General features: G+C 45.4%; 1 protein-coding gene across 1 annotated transcript; it reads left to right on the top strand.

Moving 5' to 3' along the window:
* The first annotated feature begins 1261 nt into the window (after window positions 1-1261).
* WBP11 (WW domain binding protein 11) lies at window positions 1262-17572 on the top strand. Its single transcript, XM_034774114.1, has 12 exons — window positions 1262-1484; window positions 4130-4243; window positions 4911-4942; window positions 6029-6122; window positions 6655-6851; window positions 8354-8487; window positions 9613-9812; window positions 11268-11459; window positions 12154-12255; window positions 13018-13326; window positions 15335-15517; window positions 16417-17572. Exons 2-12 carry the CDS (start codon window positions 4180-4182, stop codon window positions 16833-16835), a joined length of 1926 nt encoding a protein of 641 aa, XP_034630005.1. The 5' UTR covers window positions 1262-1484; window positions 4130-4179; the 3' UTR covers window positions 16836-17572.
* Window positions 17573-19495: the final 1923 nt, after the last annotated feature.

A 19495-nucleotide genomic window follows, 5' to 3' on the forward strand; every position in this document is an offset into this window, starting at 1 on the left:
ATTGGCAGCAAAGATGAGAACCCTCCTGCAGATCAGGGTACAAGTAGCTACTGGTATTTAAAGCACCCTGCCATATAACAGTACTGCCAAGACTTGTAACATTTGGTGTTTTTCTTAAAGTCCCAGCTCCTTAAATGTGTAATTATGTAAGAATTTCAGCTTTAAAACAAAGAAGGCTCTAGTGCTCATGACTTTGGAGGAAAGGATGAAAAAGTTATTTAAGTGGAGAATAAAGTTCAAAAATTATAATGCAAATAAAAAGAACCTAAGATTTTATATTTTAAACCAATCTCAAGATTTTTTGGGGGGTGGGGGAGGACTGACTCATGATTCTTGACTGTGTGGAGTTGGTAATATTACATGTAGCTACATTTAGCCTGGACCTGGTACAAGAGAGGAAAACCAGCACATGTAGACTCTGGAAGTGCTGGTCTGAAATGGGCAGAACATATTAGGCAGTAGGAGCAGAGAAGAGAGAGATTGAAAGTGCAGGAAGCCTATTTGGTGCCTGCAATTTAGGCCTGGTCTGCACGAAAAAGTTAGGTTTACCCAGCTACGTGACTTGGGGGAGTGAAAATCCACCGCCCAGTGTAGACAGTGCTAGGCCGATGGAAGAATTCTTCCGTAGACCTGGCGCCTAGGGACGGGAGATGGATTAACTATGCTGGCAGGAGAACGCCTCCTATCGGCGCAGGCCGTGACTACACCGCCGCGCTGCAGCGACGTGCTGTAGCCTTTCAGGTGTGGACAAGCCCTGCCATGGCTGCCCCTCGGGCCTGGATGGATCAAACCAAAAGCCCCTTCCCCTGGGGCGAAGGGCCCAAGAACCAGGGGCTCAGCGAAGCCCGGGAACGCCGGCCGGGAAAACGGGGGTGGTGCAGGGCAAAGCTCCCAGCAGGGCTCCAGGGCACCGAGCACAGCCCGGGGGCAGAAGCCGCGCGAGAGCCAAGGCTAGGAGCCGGGCGGGTGACGTAATAAGGGGGCGGGGCAGGAGGCGAGGGGTTGAGGGTGGGGGGACCTCAGAGAGGGTGACGCAGCTTGGTGACCCCGGGAGCGGGGGGGCCATGGGCAGTCCCGCCCCCAGCCCGTCGGACCCTCTGGGCCCGCGCAGCATCGCGGCGTCGCCAGAGCCGGCTCTCCCTCTCCGCTGTTACCGCCCCGCCCGCTGCAGCGTCACGTGGCCTCCTCTCGGGTGACTGGGCTAATGGTCGGCAGAGCCCGCTTCCCTTCCGCCGCCGCACCATAGAGCCCGAGGAGGTCTGTTTCAGACCGGCCCGAGGCGGGCGACGCTCTGGCTGCCGATTTCCGGCACCTCTAAGGCTCTCGGGCCCAACCGGAGGTTCCGGGGCGGAAGTGGCGCGCGCGTCCCGCCCGCGACCATTGAAGATGGCGGCGAGGCCGAGGAGGCGAGGAGCCGAGGGGACAGCCTAGAAACCGCCGCCCCGCAGCGAGGCAGAGGAGCTCGGCTCCCGCCCTTCAGAGGGGTGAGAGGAGCAGAGCAGGCTGGGAGACAGACCGACCGCTCGCTGTGCTCCTGCGCGTCCCGGGCTGCTTCCCTGCGCGCGGCATCGCCATCCTCCCCCTCCCCCCCGTAGGGGGAGTGGAGGAGCCCAGGGACCTACAGGGCCCCCGGGGGTATCGTGGAACTGCAGGAGAGGGAGGGGGTTCCCCAGGTCTCTTCTCCCCCCGCCTGCCGGCGCGCCCAGGCCAGCGGCTCTGCGGGGAAGGAGCCGCGATGCCGGGGAAGTTCTCAGGGGGCGGGGTAACGGGGGGCAGGTATCGGTATTAGGCCGGTTGCGGTCAGCAGAGCAAGGGCTTGTTCCCAACCGTATCTGTGTCTCGGGCTCACTGTTGGCTCGGACCTCGTGTCCTGCAGGCCTGGAGTCTGTACAGGGAGGGGGCTTGTACCTAACTGTCCTGCACAGAGACAAGGTGAAGTTAAGGCTGCGAACACGTTAATGACCCGAGGGTCTGGTGTCTTCAGGGTGTTCGGAGCGGGATGGTGCGGGAGGTGACCTCAGTATTACATACCCGAAAAATGCAGAGTTTGGGACCCTTATGTGAGAGGTATAAATCTGTTAACTCCCCACCCCATAGTATTCCTGGCTAGAGAAATAATGATCTGAGAAATCAAACTTGTGTTGCCTTAACTATCCATAAGAGATGGCTTATTTTATCAGTGAACTGAAAAGCTAGACTGTTTTAGTTGTACGCATGGCTGTTATGGCGCTTTATAACCAGACAGTACAGATAAAAGCATTTTACAAATGTTGAATTAAACAGTATATTGAACGCAATCATTTCTAGCTCTTCAGTAAGGGCCCAGTCTGCTCACATACTGAGGGCATCTTAGTTCAATGCTCAGTACCTTAAGGGCAAGAAGATTAAAAGTTCAATTACACATAAACTAGCCTGTCTTCATATCCAAACTTTCTAACTCCAGATAATGAAATTAGAGCATTTGCATAAAAAGAGGAAAGGTTAGTGTGGTGTCAGATCTTCACACTTTGTACTAGAGACACAATTTATGAAGAAAAATTCTAAATCCAGATGTTCAACAATGCAGATTTTTGAGACTCTTCACATAAAGGAGGGCAGATGATAACCTGGTATCCCTGTGATAGAGAGGTGATTGGTATGGGATGTATGGAAACAGTGTACAGAGAGGTATATGTTGTAGGCTGCAGCAGGACCACAGATCTTGTGTAGCCTTAAATTCAACTGGATGTCATGTTTCCATTTGGATGGTTGTTTAATGGAACACACTAACTTTTGAACACTGCATTGGATTAATTCTAAAATTTCAAAGAATGTTCTAGATATCAGTGGGCAGAAGAACACTATTGATTTTGAGGAAGTTGAGAAGGGGAAAGTGGGGGACATGCAGAGCTCCTGCCATTGATTTAGTAGAGCTGCCCACATCTTCAAGTACCTCTGTAGTTGTTTACAGATTAAATAACTCGTTGATGAAGCCAACACCTTGCAACATAGCAATACTGTCTCTTCTCTGTCCATCCTCCCAATAGAGTGTGATGTTCACATCCTGAATGGTTTATGTCCCAGACAGAAAGAAGAGAAGTAATAAAGGGGGGAGAGTAGGGGGACACAGAGCCATGGCATGTATGCTAGTGGAGAAGTGTGGAAAGAAGGGGGAACCCTGTTATGAGGAAAGGGGGAATGTGGGACAACCCCTGGCATGGGAGTGAAATGGGAGATCACACTGAACCCCAGGTGAGGGGGAGAATGGAGGACCCTGCAGTGGGAGGATTGGATGGCACTCAGAAATCCTGTCATGAGGTTGGGAGTGTTTCAGGGAGTCCCAGAAAGAGAGAGGGATGAGATGATGGCATACAGGGAGTTGTTGCAGGGGGAGAGGGAGGAATGCAAGGAGCTCTGCCCTACAAGTCAGTTCAGGCCTAATGCCTGAACCAGACCTAAACCCAGCTGACCAACCCTAGAGGATTGAGTCATTTTCCAACCCAACCCTGACATTTGTCCCCAAACCTGAATCAGCGCTGCTGTTCTCCTCCTGCCCCTGCTGTTGGAATTGCAGCAGCTGTGGGCCATGCTCCTGCTGTCCAGCAACTCCTGCTGCGCTGTGTGAGCTGTAGAGTGAGAGGTACTTGAACTCTTCAGCATGCTCACTCTGCAGCTCACGCAGCGCAGCAAGGTGGTGGTGGCCACCAGGAGCAGAGCATGCAGCCGTTGTGGTGCTGACCCCATCGCCAAGCCGACATGAGCCCAAGAGGGTCTGGTTGTTTTCACACCCGACCCGGGCCTGACACTTGTAGTTGGGCTTAGGTTGAGTAGCAGGGCTCTACTCTAATTACAGAAGCAACAAAGTGTGCAAAACCCTAGTAAATACAAACATGATACTTTTCATTTGATTATTGAAATGAATGAGATGCAATAGTCATTTGCTGACAAAATGGTGTGGTTGTGCGGCTTTGTATGTTTGCCTGAGTCTGCAGTGGCATTCTGCACATTCTTGAGAGCTGGGATTTAGGGAGGCGACAGAGATTTGAGTTTCTGGGAAAACAAGCACTAATTTGGGGGGCGGGGGGAAGAGGAGGAACTGGAGTATTCTGACTACTACATACAGCATGTGACATGGCTTTTTCTTTTTCAGGTGTCTTTTTTTTCCCCGTCTTATTGAAGCAGTAAAAAAAATTGGTCAAAATGGGGCGGAGATCAACATCCTCCACCAAGAGTGGGAAGTTCATGAACCCTACAGATCAGGCCCGTAAGTAGTCACTACATTTCTTGTTGTAAGAATGATTAATTCATCTGAGATAAAAATGGGAATGAAAGCTGGTTGGGAGTCAGGTGAGATTCCACAAGCATTGTGTAGTTAGAGGAAGAAACAAGACTACACACATCTATTCCTCCTGCATTAGTGTAACTACTAAGATTCTGATGGTCAAATAAGCATCTAGAAACAAGCAAAAAGATCAACTCTCACTATCAAATAATTCAGATGGTCATGATTAGCAATGTTTTAAGTTTGTCCAAAATGTAGATTTAAAAAAAAAAGTTTTTTCTATTCTAAGCATAGAATATTTCAGTTTCTAGGGTGTTAATCATTTAATTAGCATTAAATTCATATAGTCTTGTTTCAAGAAGACTCCTTACTCCAGAACTTGTTACATCAATTAGGTGGGTGTGTATAGAAATATCTCTGCTTTTGGAGGAGTGGGATTGCCAGTATGGCCATCTATCGCCTTCCTTCTTCTATAATGGGTATGAAATATGATTGTTTCTAATAAAATATCTGAGACTGTGAAAGTGGGGGTGGATAAAATTTGGCTTTTAAATCACAAGCTGTTAAGAAACAGAACTTCAGTAGTCACAAGGGAAGAGTTACGACTATATTTGCTTCTTTTTCAATTAGTCATTTCTCTCCTTTGCAGGAAAGGAGGCCCGGAAGAGGGAGCTGAAGAAGGTAAGACACTATTACCATCCCTAAGAACACCTGGCCAGCACCATTCTAATATGCATCACATTCCCAACTGTTATGGGCTTGAGACAATAGGTAGAATCCAGCCTTTCTGGTTGGCTTCTCAGGAGTCACTTTCTTTCTGTGGAAAATGTTGTCTGACCAAGTAATTTAAAGGAATGTTGTCAACCTAAATCACATTTGTCTGAATTTTATTAACCTACAACTTCTACTCGTAATACCTAAAATAGAAGAGAAAAAAAAGAGATTTTTTTCTCTGTTTACTTTGTTCATTTTATAGCACGTTGTGTTCCCCTGTTGTTTGTGTGGGTCTTTTCCAAAGCAACTGGGGCGGGAGAAACATTTTTAAATGTGAGGAGGAAAAAGACTAATATTACAACAATTGGCAGTTCAGGGACACAGTGTATATGGAATACCCGAAAGTACTTTAACTCAGTGGTTCTCAACCAGGGGTATATATACCCCTGGGGGTACACAGAGGTCTTCCGGGGGTACAGCAACTCATCTAGATATTTGCTTAGTTTTACAACAGGCTACAGAAAAAGTACTAGCAAAGTCAGTACAAACTAAAATTTCATAACAGACAATGACTTGTTTATATTGCTCTGTATACTATACATTGAAATATAATTACAGTATTTATATTCCAATTGATTTATAATTATATGGTAAAAATGGGAAAGTAAGCAATTTTTCAGTAATAGTGTGCTGTGATACTTGTATTTTTATGTCTGATTTTCTAAGCAAGTAGTTTTTAAGTGAGGTGAAACTTGGGGGTACGCAAGACAAATCAGAAAGGGATACAGTAGTCTGGAAAGGTTCAGAGCCACTGCTTAACTCACTTTTAAAATGGACCTTACAGGGTGGTGTGGAGTGATTAACATTCGTAAAGCACTTTGAAAAGAATGGATGAATTTATTTCTCTTTCCTGAGGGAGTTCTTTGAGCACATTTAGAAGTCCTGGAAACCTGAATTACAAAGAGAAATGTGATGTCATAGATTATATCTGTTCCCCTATTTATCCTAGAACAACAACACTATTCCTGATTTTTTATTCTCTGACCTTTTCAGAACAAGAAGCAGCGGATGATGGTCCGAGCAGCTGTACTTAAGATGAAAGATCCCAAACAGATCATTCGGGACATGGAAAAATTGGATGAGATGGGTGAGTGGGTACCATCTGGAGGGACTTGCATTTAGGATGAGAGGGGAGATGGAAGGATCAGATAAGATGGGAGGTGAGAATTGAGAGATGGGACAAGATGGGTTTAGGGGTTAATGGAGTGACTATGTGGGTTGTACTGTGGAAACTTTGCCAAGTACTGGCTTTTGCTTGTTAGAAAGATTGGAGAAGAAAAGGGGGTAAATGGTTCGTGGAATGGGAATAGATGGTGAACTTTTTCAAGGTAATTGGATATTGGAGAATTTTGGATGACTAGACGTTCCTATGGAAGACAAAAGGATAGGAGTGGTGCATATTGTCTCTAATGGCTGTGTAAAAGGAGACAACCCCCTTAAGGGTCTGAATCAGCTTTCCATCAGGTCTCCAGATAGTCACTGTCATTGTCTCCAGAGGTTGATATATGGAACATGTGTGCAGTATATGCAATTGGGTAATCATGGCTTCTGTTGCAAGTCTCCCCTATAATTTTCTTTTTGGAATTGTTTGTTGCCTTGGTCCTACTCTCCCGGATCAGAGTTTAACCCAGTACAGCAGCCACAACTTAATGAGAAGGTGCTGAAGGACAAGCGTAAGAAGCTGCGTGAGACCTTTGAGCGAATTCTGCGGCTGTACGAGAAGGAGAATCCTGACATCTACAAAGAACTGCGCAAGCTGGAAGTGGAGTATGAGCAGAAGAGATCGCAGCTCAGCCAATACTTCGATGCTGTCAAGGTAACATTGTTCCAGACTTGGTCCTCAGTCCCTGCCACGTTGAGTATTTTCACCAAGCTGTGCACCGTGCACCTTGGCCACCTCCTCAGTCATAGTACTTTAGCAGGGACAACACGATGAACCATCAGTATGTCCTCAGTGTTTCTGTGATGTACTATATTTTATTTCTTGGAAGGTTACCGGGAAGGATGGTTTTGGAATGGTTTTACAATGGAAGCCCTAACTATCTTGCATACCCTGGCTTGTGAGATATGTCTTTTGTAACGGGAATTAAGCTAATTTTGTTTTAAAACCCTCCTAAGTTTGTATGCATGTAATGAGTGTGTCTCAGCATTTATTTACAAGTGTTTCTGTTGTTCTGCTGTAGTATCTGAGTCCCTAAGCTCTGTCCCACTCAACTATAAATCCTTCCTATAATGGGTGCTTCCCAGATACTCTGAAGGACATGGTGTTCTTGCCTGCAGTATATCTTTGTTTGGGAACTAAGGGCATGTCTACACTAAAAACTTAAGTCGACCTCTATTAAGGTCGTAATTACTGTGGTGGTTCATGTCCACTGTCCCCTCCTTCAGTCAGTGGTGTGCGTCTTCACCAGGAGTGCTTCCACCAACCTAAGGCAGAGCCGGGCTTTGAGCTCCACTTGTGGCTCCCCACCAGGTGCCTGGCTGCCCCACAGGCTTCCCTCCCTGCCTCTATGTTCCCTGCTGGGAGCCTGGCTACCCCTGGCTCTCAGCCATCAGCTGTCTGCTGGAAGCGGGGTGCCCGCCTGGGCTCCGAGCGGGGAGTCAGGACCCCGGGAGCAGCCTGGCAGGGAGCCTGGGTAGCAGCTCAGCTGGGATGGGGGAGCCCGGACCTTGGCAGCAGCCCAGCTCCAAGCGGGGAGCCCCCTCCTGGGCTGGGAGCAGGGATGACTATTTTGTCAATTTCATGGCTCCAGCATGGTGCCAGAAATTGACAAGAATGACAGCCAACAGCTGATGTAAATAAGACAGTATCTAGGAGGACACTGCTTGCCCTAACTGCTCCTGTATAAGCCTTATGCTTCTCGTGGCGGTGGAGTTGTCTGTGTAGTAGGGCACTTACATCGGAGGGAGCAAGATGGTAGTGTGTACACTGACATAGGTCGACATAAGCTGCCTTATGTTGACCTAACTATTGTGTAGACCAGGGCTAAGTATCTTAAGAGGAATATAAGCCTGATCAGGTTTTGATTATTTGAATGGGGAAATGTTTTCAGCTAGCTGAGCTCTGTGTGTTACCATTGACCAAAGAGGCCTTAATTATTTTATGCTCGTGATCTGTTTCTCCAAATGTTCATTCAGGGGTCTAACACAGAGAGTGACATACCAGTTGGACAGGCAACCTTCTGAATAACCATTTTTATGAGAGGGAAGGAACTGACTCGCTACCCTCTGTATTCTATAAAGTGAGGAGTGTGCACATGATCCTCTTCCCTTTGCCTCCTAAGAGATTAACCTGCTTGCTTTTTGTATTTCTTGCAGAATGCACAACATGTTGAAGTGGAGAGTATACCCCTGCCAGACATGCCTCATGCCCCCTCCAACATCCTTATACAGGACATCCCCCTCCCGGGGGCTCAACCACCTTCTATCCTCAAGAAAACATCAGCCTATGGGTAAGAGGGAAGTGTCATGGAGGGGTTATAAATGCTGAACACCCATGTGTTGCAGGTGGGTGTAAGGGGTTGTTGATAGAAGTGATGTTTGGGAGAGGGGAATTGGAAGTCCTGAGGGAGTGATGAATCCTAAGTTCTATATGTATTTCCCCTCTGTTTTTGCAGTTAAAATCCTTCTTTGTGCCTTGGTCATCTCTCATACTGACTCTGATAAGTGTCTCTGGTCTTCCTGCATATCTCCTTTTGCACATTAGTCCACCTTAAGCTCCATTGCTAGAGTTCTTCTCCCACTGTTCTCACTGTGATATTTCTTTTGTCTTAAATACTTTCATAGGCTTCTTGTCTGCTGCTGTGTTAAATTCAAGCTTCTATTTCACGGTTGTCTACCGTTGCTTTCACGGAGGGATGGGGGAGGCTGTACCCAGAACCACCAGCAACAGTGTTTTTTGCCCCATCAGGCATTGGGACCTCAACCCAGAATTCCAATGGGCGGGGGAGATTGCGGGAGCTATGGGATAGCTAGCCAGAGTGCAACACTCAGGAAGTCGAAGCTAGCCTGGGTACATGGATGCACACCGCCGAATTAATATGCTTAGTGTGGTCGCATGCACTCGACTTTATACAATCTGTTGCCAAAAATTGAATTCTGTAAATTCGGAATAATCCCGTAGTGTAGACATACCCTTAATCTGGCCTCTCTCTCACATCTTCCTGCTCTCCCTTTCCTCTTACTGATTACTTAGCATCCTTTTATTTCTGTCAGCTTCATGGTGTCTTCATTTTGCTCCCTATGTTTGCACCAGTTCCCATGTGTCCTTACTCTTCTCCTTCTGTCTTCCTTTAAGCCTGTTTCTTCCATAAAGCTTTCTTATCTCTAATATCCATCAGCAGTGTCTCCAAACCCTCCCACGTTTAATTGATGACCTCTTTTTTTGAGTCAGTTCATAAATTCGTTGGGCAAGGATAATGCCTTACTCTGTTTTTGTACATTTCTAATGTATTTTCATAGCATTTAGGACAGGGACAGTTGGATCATTGTCTAAATGGTTGCTGTGAAGGTGATTGTGAGGAATTGGGACAGATTTTCGTGTGTATCCCCTTTATGATTTTTTTGTTAATTTCCAGCCCTCCAGTCCGGCCCATTTCTGTACTTCCACCTCCTGGACTTGGTGTTCCACGGTTACCTCCAGGTCGGAAGCCCCCTGGACCTCCTCCAGGGCCTCCCCCACCTCAAGTCCTACAGATGTATGGCCGTAAAGTAGGCTTCACTTTAGAGATGGCCCCTTGGAGGCGAGAGGAAGAGATTTCTTACAGTCCTGACATAGGTAATAAGTTGATCCTCCTTTGTCCCAGACCTGTTATCCTTGTACTGGAGATTTACCTTGACTTCTGTCTGCTCTTCCACTGATAGTGCTACAGTGAATGAGGTGTGCACTGGCATTGCCATTATGACTTAACTGTGAGGGAATGTGCAGACTGGTTTCTGTAGGTTCACAGAGAATTTTTTTACTATATGAAAGATTGAAATAACTACATAGCTTGGTCAAATGATAACTAAGATAAGATACATTTGCAAGTGTTTGAAGGGTATTGAATCCTCTGAGATGAAGAACCTGTCTAGATGGTTATAGTTAAGTGGAATGGAATGAAATTGAATAAAGGGGGGAAACGAGACTGGATATCAATAAGCCTTTGCTGCTAATAGGAAATTATTCTCTAGTCTATGAGATTTAACTAAGGGAAATGGTAGAAAACCCTATCATTTGACTGAACAAAACCATCTGAAAAACTATCCTACTGGGAGACAGATAATTTTCCATTTCAGACTTCTGTGAGCAAAAGTCTCAGCTGCATGCCCCTTTAGTTTTGGAGATAGCGTCCTTCATTTAAATAGTTATGCTCCTAAACCGCTTGGGAGGTGCTGGGATGCTGCGTAATTTAAAGTCAGTTAATTTAATATCAATTACATTTACTTATCAAATGTCAAAGCTTCAAGTTATAACTTTCAAATACTTGGTTTTACACTAGTACATTGTTGAATGGGAGAGAAATCTCCCCCCAGGGTTCATGGCTACAAGATTGTGGGATCCCGCATTTTAAAATCTCCCCAGCTGGCATCATTCAGAAAAGTTGTGCATATTCTTTCATTCCCACCCAAAGCGATTCTCATTAGTACTTGTAGGATTAGTAGCACCAAAAGGGAAACTAATTAGACCCTCCTATTTCATTTAATTCCTGCAGGAGCTCCATATATTGCATAGTGAAACTAAGTTTATCAGCTTATGCACATAATGGAGTGCTATGTAGACATAACATTAGGACTTGGGGGACTAGAAAAGGCACAAAGTAGAGTGACCAGAGAAATTCAGAAAGGTAGAAATGGATAAATAGAAATGAACTGGTGAATTTTAGGGTGCAGATATTGTTCAGTAGCCAAAAAACAAGCAATGGTGATAGCTGATTGGATTAGTAACAAAACAACCTCAAATAAGATCCCCATCCTAGAGGTTTTTTTAACTCCCCTTTTGTTCCCCTCTCCCCATTCCTAGATAGTGAAATGAAATTACTGTCTTCTATCAGAAATAGAACTGATTAACTCTCCACTTGGAGAGGGAGCTGAAAGGATAAATGCTAGACAATGTATGTCCTTTCCTCACTGGAATGGAGTTTATCTGGGATGGGGGTTCTGTAACCATAGAAATAAACCTAAGACGACGTATATTCTCATTCTTCCATGCTGGTGTGCTTTGCTTCCTGATATTCCCCTCTCTCGTTCTCAGGTCAGCGAGGGCACGATGATGATGCCTCCAGTACCAGTGAAGATGAAGGGTATCCTGAGGACATGGATCAAGACAGGCATGATGACAGTAGTGATGACAGTGATAGTGACAGATCGGATGCAGACAGCGAAGGCGATGAATTCCTGCATCGTGACAATGACAATGAAAGGGAGGGTGAAGACAAGAAATCAGGTTTGTGCGGTGGGAACTCCACTTCATTATAGTCTGAAAAGTGACTGAAAATAGAACTGCATTATAGCCTGAAAAGTGACACTCTTATTTCTTTTGTTCTGTAGTCATGAGGCTGAAAGAAGAGCAAACTGAATTCTGTTCTGGTTCAACTAACTAAATTATTACCTAAGTTCCTATTACAGAATTTTTATTACTGCTGATAAATGAGTCAGAAAGCACCCAGCTGAAATTTGAGATCCCAGGCTGAGGTTGCAACATTAGTATTCAAATTTAGCTGTCTTGTTAAAATATATACACACTTGACCTGGAGCATTGAGTCAGAAACAAGGATCTCCACAATGCAATTTTTAGTTCCATGTCAGAGTAGAACCACACTTTAATGACTTGAGACTTTTCAAAAGAACTGTACAAGATACATAATTGAATTTCAGGCTAATCATATACAGAGATTACTTCACTCAGTGTAGAAGAGCATCAACCATCCATTCAACTATATAAGTGATAGTCAGGAACAATGTATTTATTTGAAACTGATGGAAATTTTAGGTCAGCAGGATGTAATAAGGCAAATAACACCGATATTAACATTCTTACTATTTTGAAAAGAGTCACGAGATATTTAATTTGCTATCCACATCAAATGATAACTTGTATATATTTAATCTCTCTCTTTTCCCTGTGCTTATCTCTGCAGGGCTTAGTGTGCGGTTTGCTGACATGCCTGGGAAGTCACGGAAAAAGAAAAAGAACATGAAGGAACTGACTCCACTTCAGGCCATGATGTTGCGAATGGCAGGTGAGAACATAGGTTCCCTAGCTGGTGAACAAAATATTTAGCTTTTTAAAAAAAATATTGTTGCTTGCTTCATTTCTCAACCCTAATGAAGATAATTTAGACTAATGAAACATTAATATTTCTGTTTTTAAGAGGAGGAAAGAGCTGGGGAGAACTTAAAACTGAGTTGCTGTTTAAGTAATTTATCTCTTGAGGCAACTTTACTATGTTCTCAATATTCTAAAGCCTTTCAGGATTAAGATGCCCATAAAAGATGTATAAAGGCAACCTCATAACTTCATCGATACTAAGCTGTCTTTCTCCAAACTTGAGCTCATTTTTCCTTCCTCATTCAGAACTGCACTTGTGTCCACTTAGAAGTGTCAGCTGTTTCACTTCTCTGCTCCTATAAAATCACCTTTTTTTAAAAAAAGTGAAAGTTTTTTACTTTTGTATAATTCAAAGGGCTAAATCAATTTTCCACGTGTTTCCCCCTAAAAATCCCCAAACCGTAGCTGTGTGAAGTTATGCAAGAGACATTTCAGCCCAAAAGGAATTGTTAACTCCTGAAAATATGGGGTTATAATGAGACAGCACTACCATGGAGGATGGAAGGCTACCAGCGAGAGCTGTACTGTTTTCCTGTTACCTATTTTGTATAATAGCTAACTGAGGCCAGTTTCTTCCCTCCTCCCCATCACCATTTTGTGGGGGCGGAGATGATCCTCCATCTCAGGTTTTTCTGTAGTGCTTATAAATGTATCTTCTCTTCTGTGTCTTCAGGTCAGGAAATCCCTGAGGAGGGGCGAGAAGTGGAGGAATATTCAGAAGAGGAGGAAGAGGAGGATGAAGATGATTCTGAGTCTGAAGAGACACCACAGCAGCAACACAAGGAGGAGTTGCGTACAGAGACTGGGTCATCTACTACACCCTCTCAGCCACAGCAACAGCAGCAACCACCACCACAGCCTGTTCCTCCAACTCAGATACAGGCACCGCCCATGCCTGGGCCTCCCCCTCTGGGACCACCTCCTGCCCCTCCCTTGAGGCCTCCAGGACCACCTACTGGTCTTCCTCCTGGACCTCCACCAGGTGAACACTTAGCTTACTTTTGTTTAAATTAACTTGCTGCTGCTGAAAGGCATTAGGTTCCAATCCCAGTCCTATTCCCCAACCAGTTATAGTAGCAGTGCAGGCTTCTCTTAAACTGTCTTGTGAAGGTGTTTTCAACCCTTCCCAGGAAGGGGAAACATACTTAGGTGATGGAAATTTAATACCATTCTTATTCAGTAGAAGGCCTCCCTAGTGAAACAGATGGCCAATTGGTGCCTGTTCTGATGGTGGTTTTGCAATGTAAACACCTATTTTACCAGGAACTGGAGGGAGACAGCAACTTATTTCACATAGCTCAATGGGGAGTGATTTGGTCACTACCTATCTGAACTAGATTGCAGAAATTAGCCTAGAAATGAAAATCTCTGTAACCCGTTCTCTAACCATCTAATTTCATTAAATAGAATATTAGCTTTGATAGAGTTAGGACATCTAGAACAATATATAACATGAGTCCAGTGCTATTCCTGTACACACATACAGTGAATAACAAACATGATTTTAATAAGTAAACATAAGGCATGTCCTTCAGTTCTGCTCCTCTCACCCTCCCTAAAACAAAACAAAAAAACCCCAAACCCACAACAGCCCTCCACCTTTACTGTTTCCATGAAATCAACAAAGTCTGACTCTACCAGGACAGTGGGGGAAGCAGATTCCAGAGTGAAAGGTCTTACATTGAAGTCCTTATCTTCAGTTATTTAAATTCAGGCATTGTTGACATTTGAGAGAACAGCTAATGAGTCACTGCAGTACATGGTGGGGAGAGAGTCTCCCAGACAGCTACTAGGTGGGGCTGCCGATTCCTCAAGAAATGGAAGTGCTGGTACTAGAATACAATGGCTTGGGAATGTGGTGTGATATGGAGCCCTTGAATGTCTCTGTAAAAGCTGTCTGTATAGGAGAAATAGGATTTCCCCTTTTGCCAATCTGTGATGTTGCCACAATAGAGGAAAGGACACATTTTTAACGCAACTGTGGAATTTGATACTGCAGTATATTAACTCATTAAATTTCCCAAAAGTTATTTATTTTATATGAGCAGTGATCTCTTCAGTGATAGTCCCTAAGATTCATGGGGCTGCCCAGGTATAGTTCTTATGCTTCAAGCCAAAAGCTGGTGACCACTTGGGATCGGGAAGAAAATACCCTCCATCATAATATATTGCACAGTCAGCTACATCGAGAAGAAAGCATAAAATCCCCACAAGTAACTGGCTTTCACAGTTGCCAAAGAGGCACTACCAGAATGGATAAAACATTGGTAAAATCTGGTAATGTCATTATGACAGGATTATAGGCTTTAATGTAATCTTGACATATTTTTCAAATGGGAAATCTCTGATGACTCTAGTTCAGGGACCAGCTTGTCAAAGTGATTCTTTCAAATACCTGCCCACTGGAAGGATCACATCAGAATGTTGTGTTCTTGGGAATACAGCTCAGCGCTGGAGCCTCTGCTATAAGATAACAGAAGGGACAATTGTGGTGAGAAGAGAGAGAACTGACTTGGTTTGACCAGCCAAGACACCACATTGTCTGGGGCTGTGCCTACGCTACAAGATAGGGGTGTGATTCTCTTGCTCATGAATACATATTTGTGCTAGCGCTCATCGAGCTAGTAGAAAATAATAGCGTACCTATGGAAAGGTAGGTAGTGGCAGTGGAGGCAGGGGTGAACTGTGCTGAGTACAAACCTGCCTGAAACTGGTAGATATGTACTCAGCATGGCTCAGACATGCCTCTCCTACTCATGCTACCCTGGCTGCACTACTGTTTATACTTTCACTAGCTCAATGCGAGCAAGCATGAATATCTGTACACACAGCATAGACATAGCCTTTGTCTAAGGGGTTAAGAAACCATAAGACTAGAAGATCAGTTATGTAGAGGGTTGGCTGATATTGGTGCTGTTTGATATTACATGATGCCATGTTTTTATGCCCATGAGTTCAGTAGCTTTTGTTTTGTGTGTGTATATTTTCAGGGGCTCCTCCATTCCTGAGACCTCCAGGATTGCCAGGTCTGCGTGGGCCTTTACCACGACTCTTACCACCAGGGCCTCCACCTGGCCGGCCCCCTGGCCCTCCACCAGGCCCACCTCCAGGACTGCCACCCGGCCCTCCCCCACGTGGACCTCCACCTCGTTTGCCACCTCCAGCACCACCAGGTAAATCTTTCTACTTCCTTATTATGTGTATTTCATTTTAAACCTTCCCACTGGTGTCTGAGTTAGTACATGTGGTATGGGGAAACGTTCTTTCCCAGTGCTCTGGCCTCAGACGATCCCATGCTACTTATGTGCCTACATTCAGGCTACATTCCTACAAGCACGGCATTGGGCGGTGTAACCAGTTCCCCTCCATTGCAGGTCTCTTGGAGTTGTTACTTTCCATTTAATATCAATGGCTAAGTCCCTGCTGTTCTGTGCAGACTTGTACCTGGAGGTCTGAATTCCCGTTATGTCAAAGTTTGTTTTTATTGTACTATATCACAGAACTGGTCCAGATTGCCTCTTCATTGACTTCCCTGTTAGAATTCACATTATTATTTGTATTTTCTTGGGGCCTAGGAGCTCCAGCCATAGACCAGGACCCCATTGTGCTAGACACTGTACAAACAGAACAAAAGGACAGTCCCTGCAGCTGTCCACTGCTGAAGCAGGGACTATTTACACCCCACTGGTTAATGCTGCTGATAGTTCTGAAATTCTCATACACATGATGGGAGGTTGTTCCTTGTGTTCTAGCACTGGATATATATATATATATATGTGTGTATATGTATATGTATATGTATATGTATATGTATGTATGTATAGGAATTCAAGGGAGGGGAATACACTGGGGCCTTAACCTCCATACAAGGCCAATATCTAGAATTTCCTAAATGTGTGTGCACGTTCTTCCTGATGGAGAACAATCTGATGCTGAGGGGCTTGAAAACAATTTGTAAGATTACCTACTGCTACTCTAACTCAGGGGCCCTGCCTCCAATTTACAAGCTTTCTCTGGATTGTTTCCAAGTGCTGTTTCCACTTGCTCAAACTTTCTGTCCCCCCATCCACAGGTATCCCTCCTCCTCGTCCGGGCATGTTGCGTCCACCTCTGGGGCCTCCACCAGGCCTTTTCCCGCCGGCTCCCATTCCAAACCCAGGGGTGCTGAGTGCCCCACCCAGTCTGATCCAGCGCCCCAAAGCGGATGACACCAGTGGAGCTACCATTGAGAAGAAAGCCACAGCCACAATCAGTGCCAAGCCGCAAATTACCAACCCCAAAGCAGAGATCACCCGCTTTGTACCCACTGCCCTGCGAGTGCGACGTGAGAATAAGGGGGCTTCTGCTGTCTCCCAGAGAAAACATGATGATGAACCAGCTCTCCAATTAACCAAAGCAACCCCTAAGGTTGGCTCCTCTGCCCCTGTCTCTGTGCAGACTAAGGATGATGTGTATGAAGCCTTCATGAAGGAAATGGAGGGGCTACTGTGACGTACCCTCATCCCGGTCAACCCTCCTACCTGCTCAGATCAAATCAGACTACTGTTTTGGGGAGGGGGGGGGGGAGGTGTATTTCCTGTAATAGACCCAGTCACTGAAGGAGACCACCCCTGCCCCATTTTCAGTGTGTGTGGGGAGGGGGGTTGCGTGATGGAATATTCCACCTACCCACAGGTTAACTTACCAACAGGCTTCAGAATAGAGACCATTGCAGACAGGTTCTGGTGGGGGCCTTCCTTTCAGAGCCAGAATTGCCACTTCTGTCTCTTTTGTCGGAGGAGACTAAAATCCAGAAGTGACACTATGATGGAACCTTTCTTGGGTCTTTCTTCTATTTTGCGGGACACTGGTACTGAAAGACGAGTATGTCTGGCACTCCCACTGGAACCTTTTCACCCTCCAAATGCTTTGGGTCGGATGCTAGAATAAACTCCTGAGGTACTGGAAATGCGTTGGCAACATTTCATACACACACCTGGTCATTAAGTTTTTATGTTCCGTTTTGGTTGTCTTTTGTAAATATTTTGTAATACTGTGTTTTTAGTTGCAGTGAAATTGATCGATCATTCCCTGCAAAGGGGTAATCAAAAAGGTATTTTGCTGCATATACTTTATGGGAGTTTTGCACTCTGTCCCCTCCAGAGTCAACTTGTTGGGTTCCTGCTGACAGGGAAAACTTCAATGTGTCTCATGAAAACAATAAATGTTTGATGTAGTAAAACACCTGTCTTTTTGTGATCTGGTATTTGTATTAATGCAGTTAGGGGAAAGGCTGTGCGTAGCTCCTGGGAAGGGACTATTGCACTGAACCTCATGGAAGAACTACCTGGCTAGATTTTGAATTAAGTACAATCTTTTAAAAAATGCTTTATATGAAGTTGTGAGCAAACCTACTGAAACTATGTGTCAGAACACCTGTACTTTGCTGTATCATTCATAACCTTCACTTGTAATTTATAATCCCCCTTTGCCCACCAACCTTTGCTGGTGGACCATGTCATTATGAGAACTGAAATGTGGAGCTCGCAACAGTTAACAAGCTCCTCTGTTTATGCAGGCAAAGCTTTAACTTACATCAAGCCTAAAATACTTGATTACACTGGATGTCCCTTGGACTGATGAGAAAGCATATCAAGTTAGAAGTAGAAACAACTTAGGCCTGGTCTACACTACGGGGTTAGGGTCGAATTTAGCAGTGTTAGGTCGATTTAAAAATGACCGTGTCCACACAACCAACCCTGTTCCGTCAACCTAAAGGCTCTTAAAATCGACTTATGTATTCCTCTCCCTCGAGGTGAGTAGTGCTAAAATCGACCTTGCTGGGTCGAATTTGGGGTAGTGCGGACGCAAATTGATGGTATTGGCCTTCGGGAGCTGACCCAGAGTGCTCCATTGTGACCGTTCTGGACAGCACTTTGAACTCCGCTGCACTAGCGAGGTACACAGGAAAAGCCCTGGGAACTTTTGAATTTCATTTCCTGTTTGGTCAGCGTGGCGAGCTCAGCAGCACAGGTGACCATGCAGTCCCAGAATCGCAAACGAGCTCCAGCATGGACCGAAAGGGAGACACTGGATCTGATTGCTGTATGGGGAGAAGAATCTGTGCAGGCAGAACTCCGATCCAAAAGAAGAAATGCTAATATATTTGCCAAAATCTCACAGGGCATGTTGGATAGAGGCTACACCAGGGACACACAGCGGTGCCGCGTGAAAGTTAAGGAGCTCAGGCAAGCCTACAAAAAGACAAAGGAGGCAAATGGTCGCGCTAGATCAGAGCCCCACACATGCCGCTTCTATGAACAGCTGCATGCCATTCTAGAGGGGGACCCTATCACTATCCCACCACTGTCTGTGGACACCTGCAATGGGGGAGTCTCACGGAACACGGAGGAGGATATTGTGGATGAGGAAGAGGAGGAGAATGCAGAGCAGGCAAGCGGTGAATCCGTTCTCCCTGGCAGCCAAGAACTTTTCATCACCCTGGAGCCAATACCCTCCCAAGGCAGGATCCCCGACCCTGAAGCCGGAGAAGGCACCTCTGGTGAGTGCACATATGTAACTACAGTATAGAATTTAAAAGCAATAGTGTTCATGGTCACCTGGTTGAATTAGGGGAATTTTTGTAAAGGAACAGTAAAAGGACCCTGTTCATGCTGGGCTGTTTGCACTCGGCTAAAAGGGATCATCCCAGAGAATAGCCACCCGGTGGGGTGGGGGTAGGTGTGTGCTGTACATTTACCTGAATACTGCAGCCCCTCCTAAATGTGAAACCCAACCCATTGCTTGCTCTGGGAAAGGGGGGGCGCTGCAGTTTGAAAACATTCCCATATGTTATGAAGGCATAAGAAGCCAACCCAATTTTACTTTCCCTTATTATCTCCCCACAGGTGTAAATGTTTCTATGCTCCTATCATCTCCGTCTCTGGTTATCGCAGATTAGAAGGCAAAAAAAACGCACTTGCGATGACATGTTTTTCGAGCTGATGCAAGCCTTCCGCACTGATAGGACACAGCTCAATGCATGGAGGCATTCAGTGGCAGAGAGGCCAGGAAAGAATTGAGGGAGCGCGAAGAGCGGAGGCAGGACGCAATGCTGAGGCTAATGGGGGAGCAAACGGACATGCTGAAGCGGCTGTTGGAGCTGCAGGAAA

Source organism: Trachemys scripta, chromosome 1, assembly GCF_013100865.1.
Source record: "Trachemys scripta elegans isolate TJP31775 chromosome 1, CAS_Tse_1.0, whole genome shotgun sequence".
Classification (NCBI taxonomy): Eukaryota; Metazoa; Chordata; order Testudines; family Emydidae; genus Trachemys; species Trachemys scripta.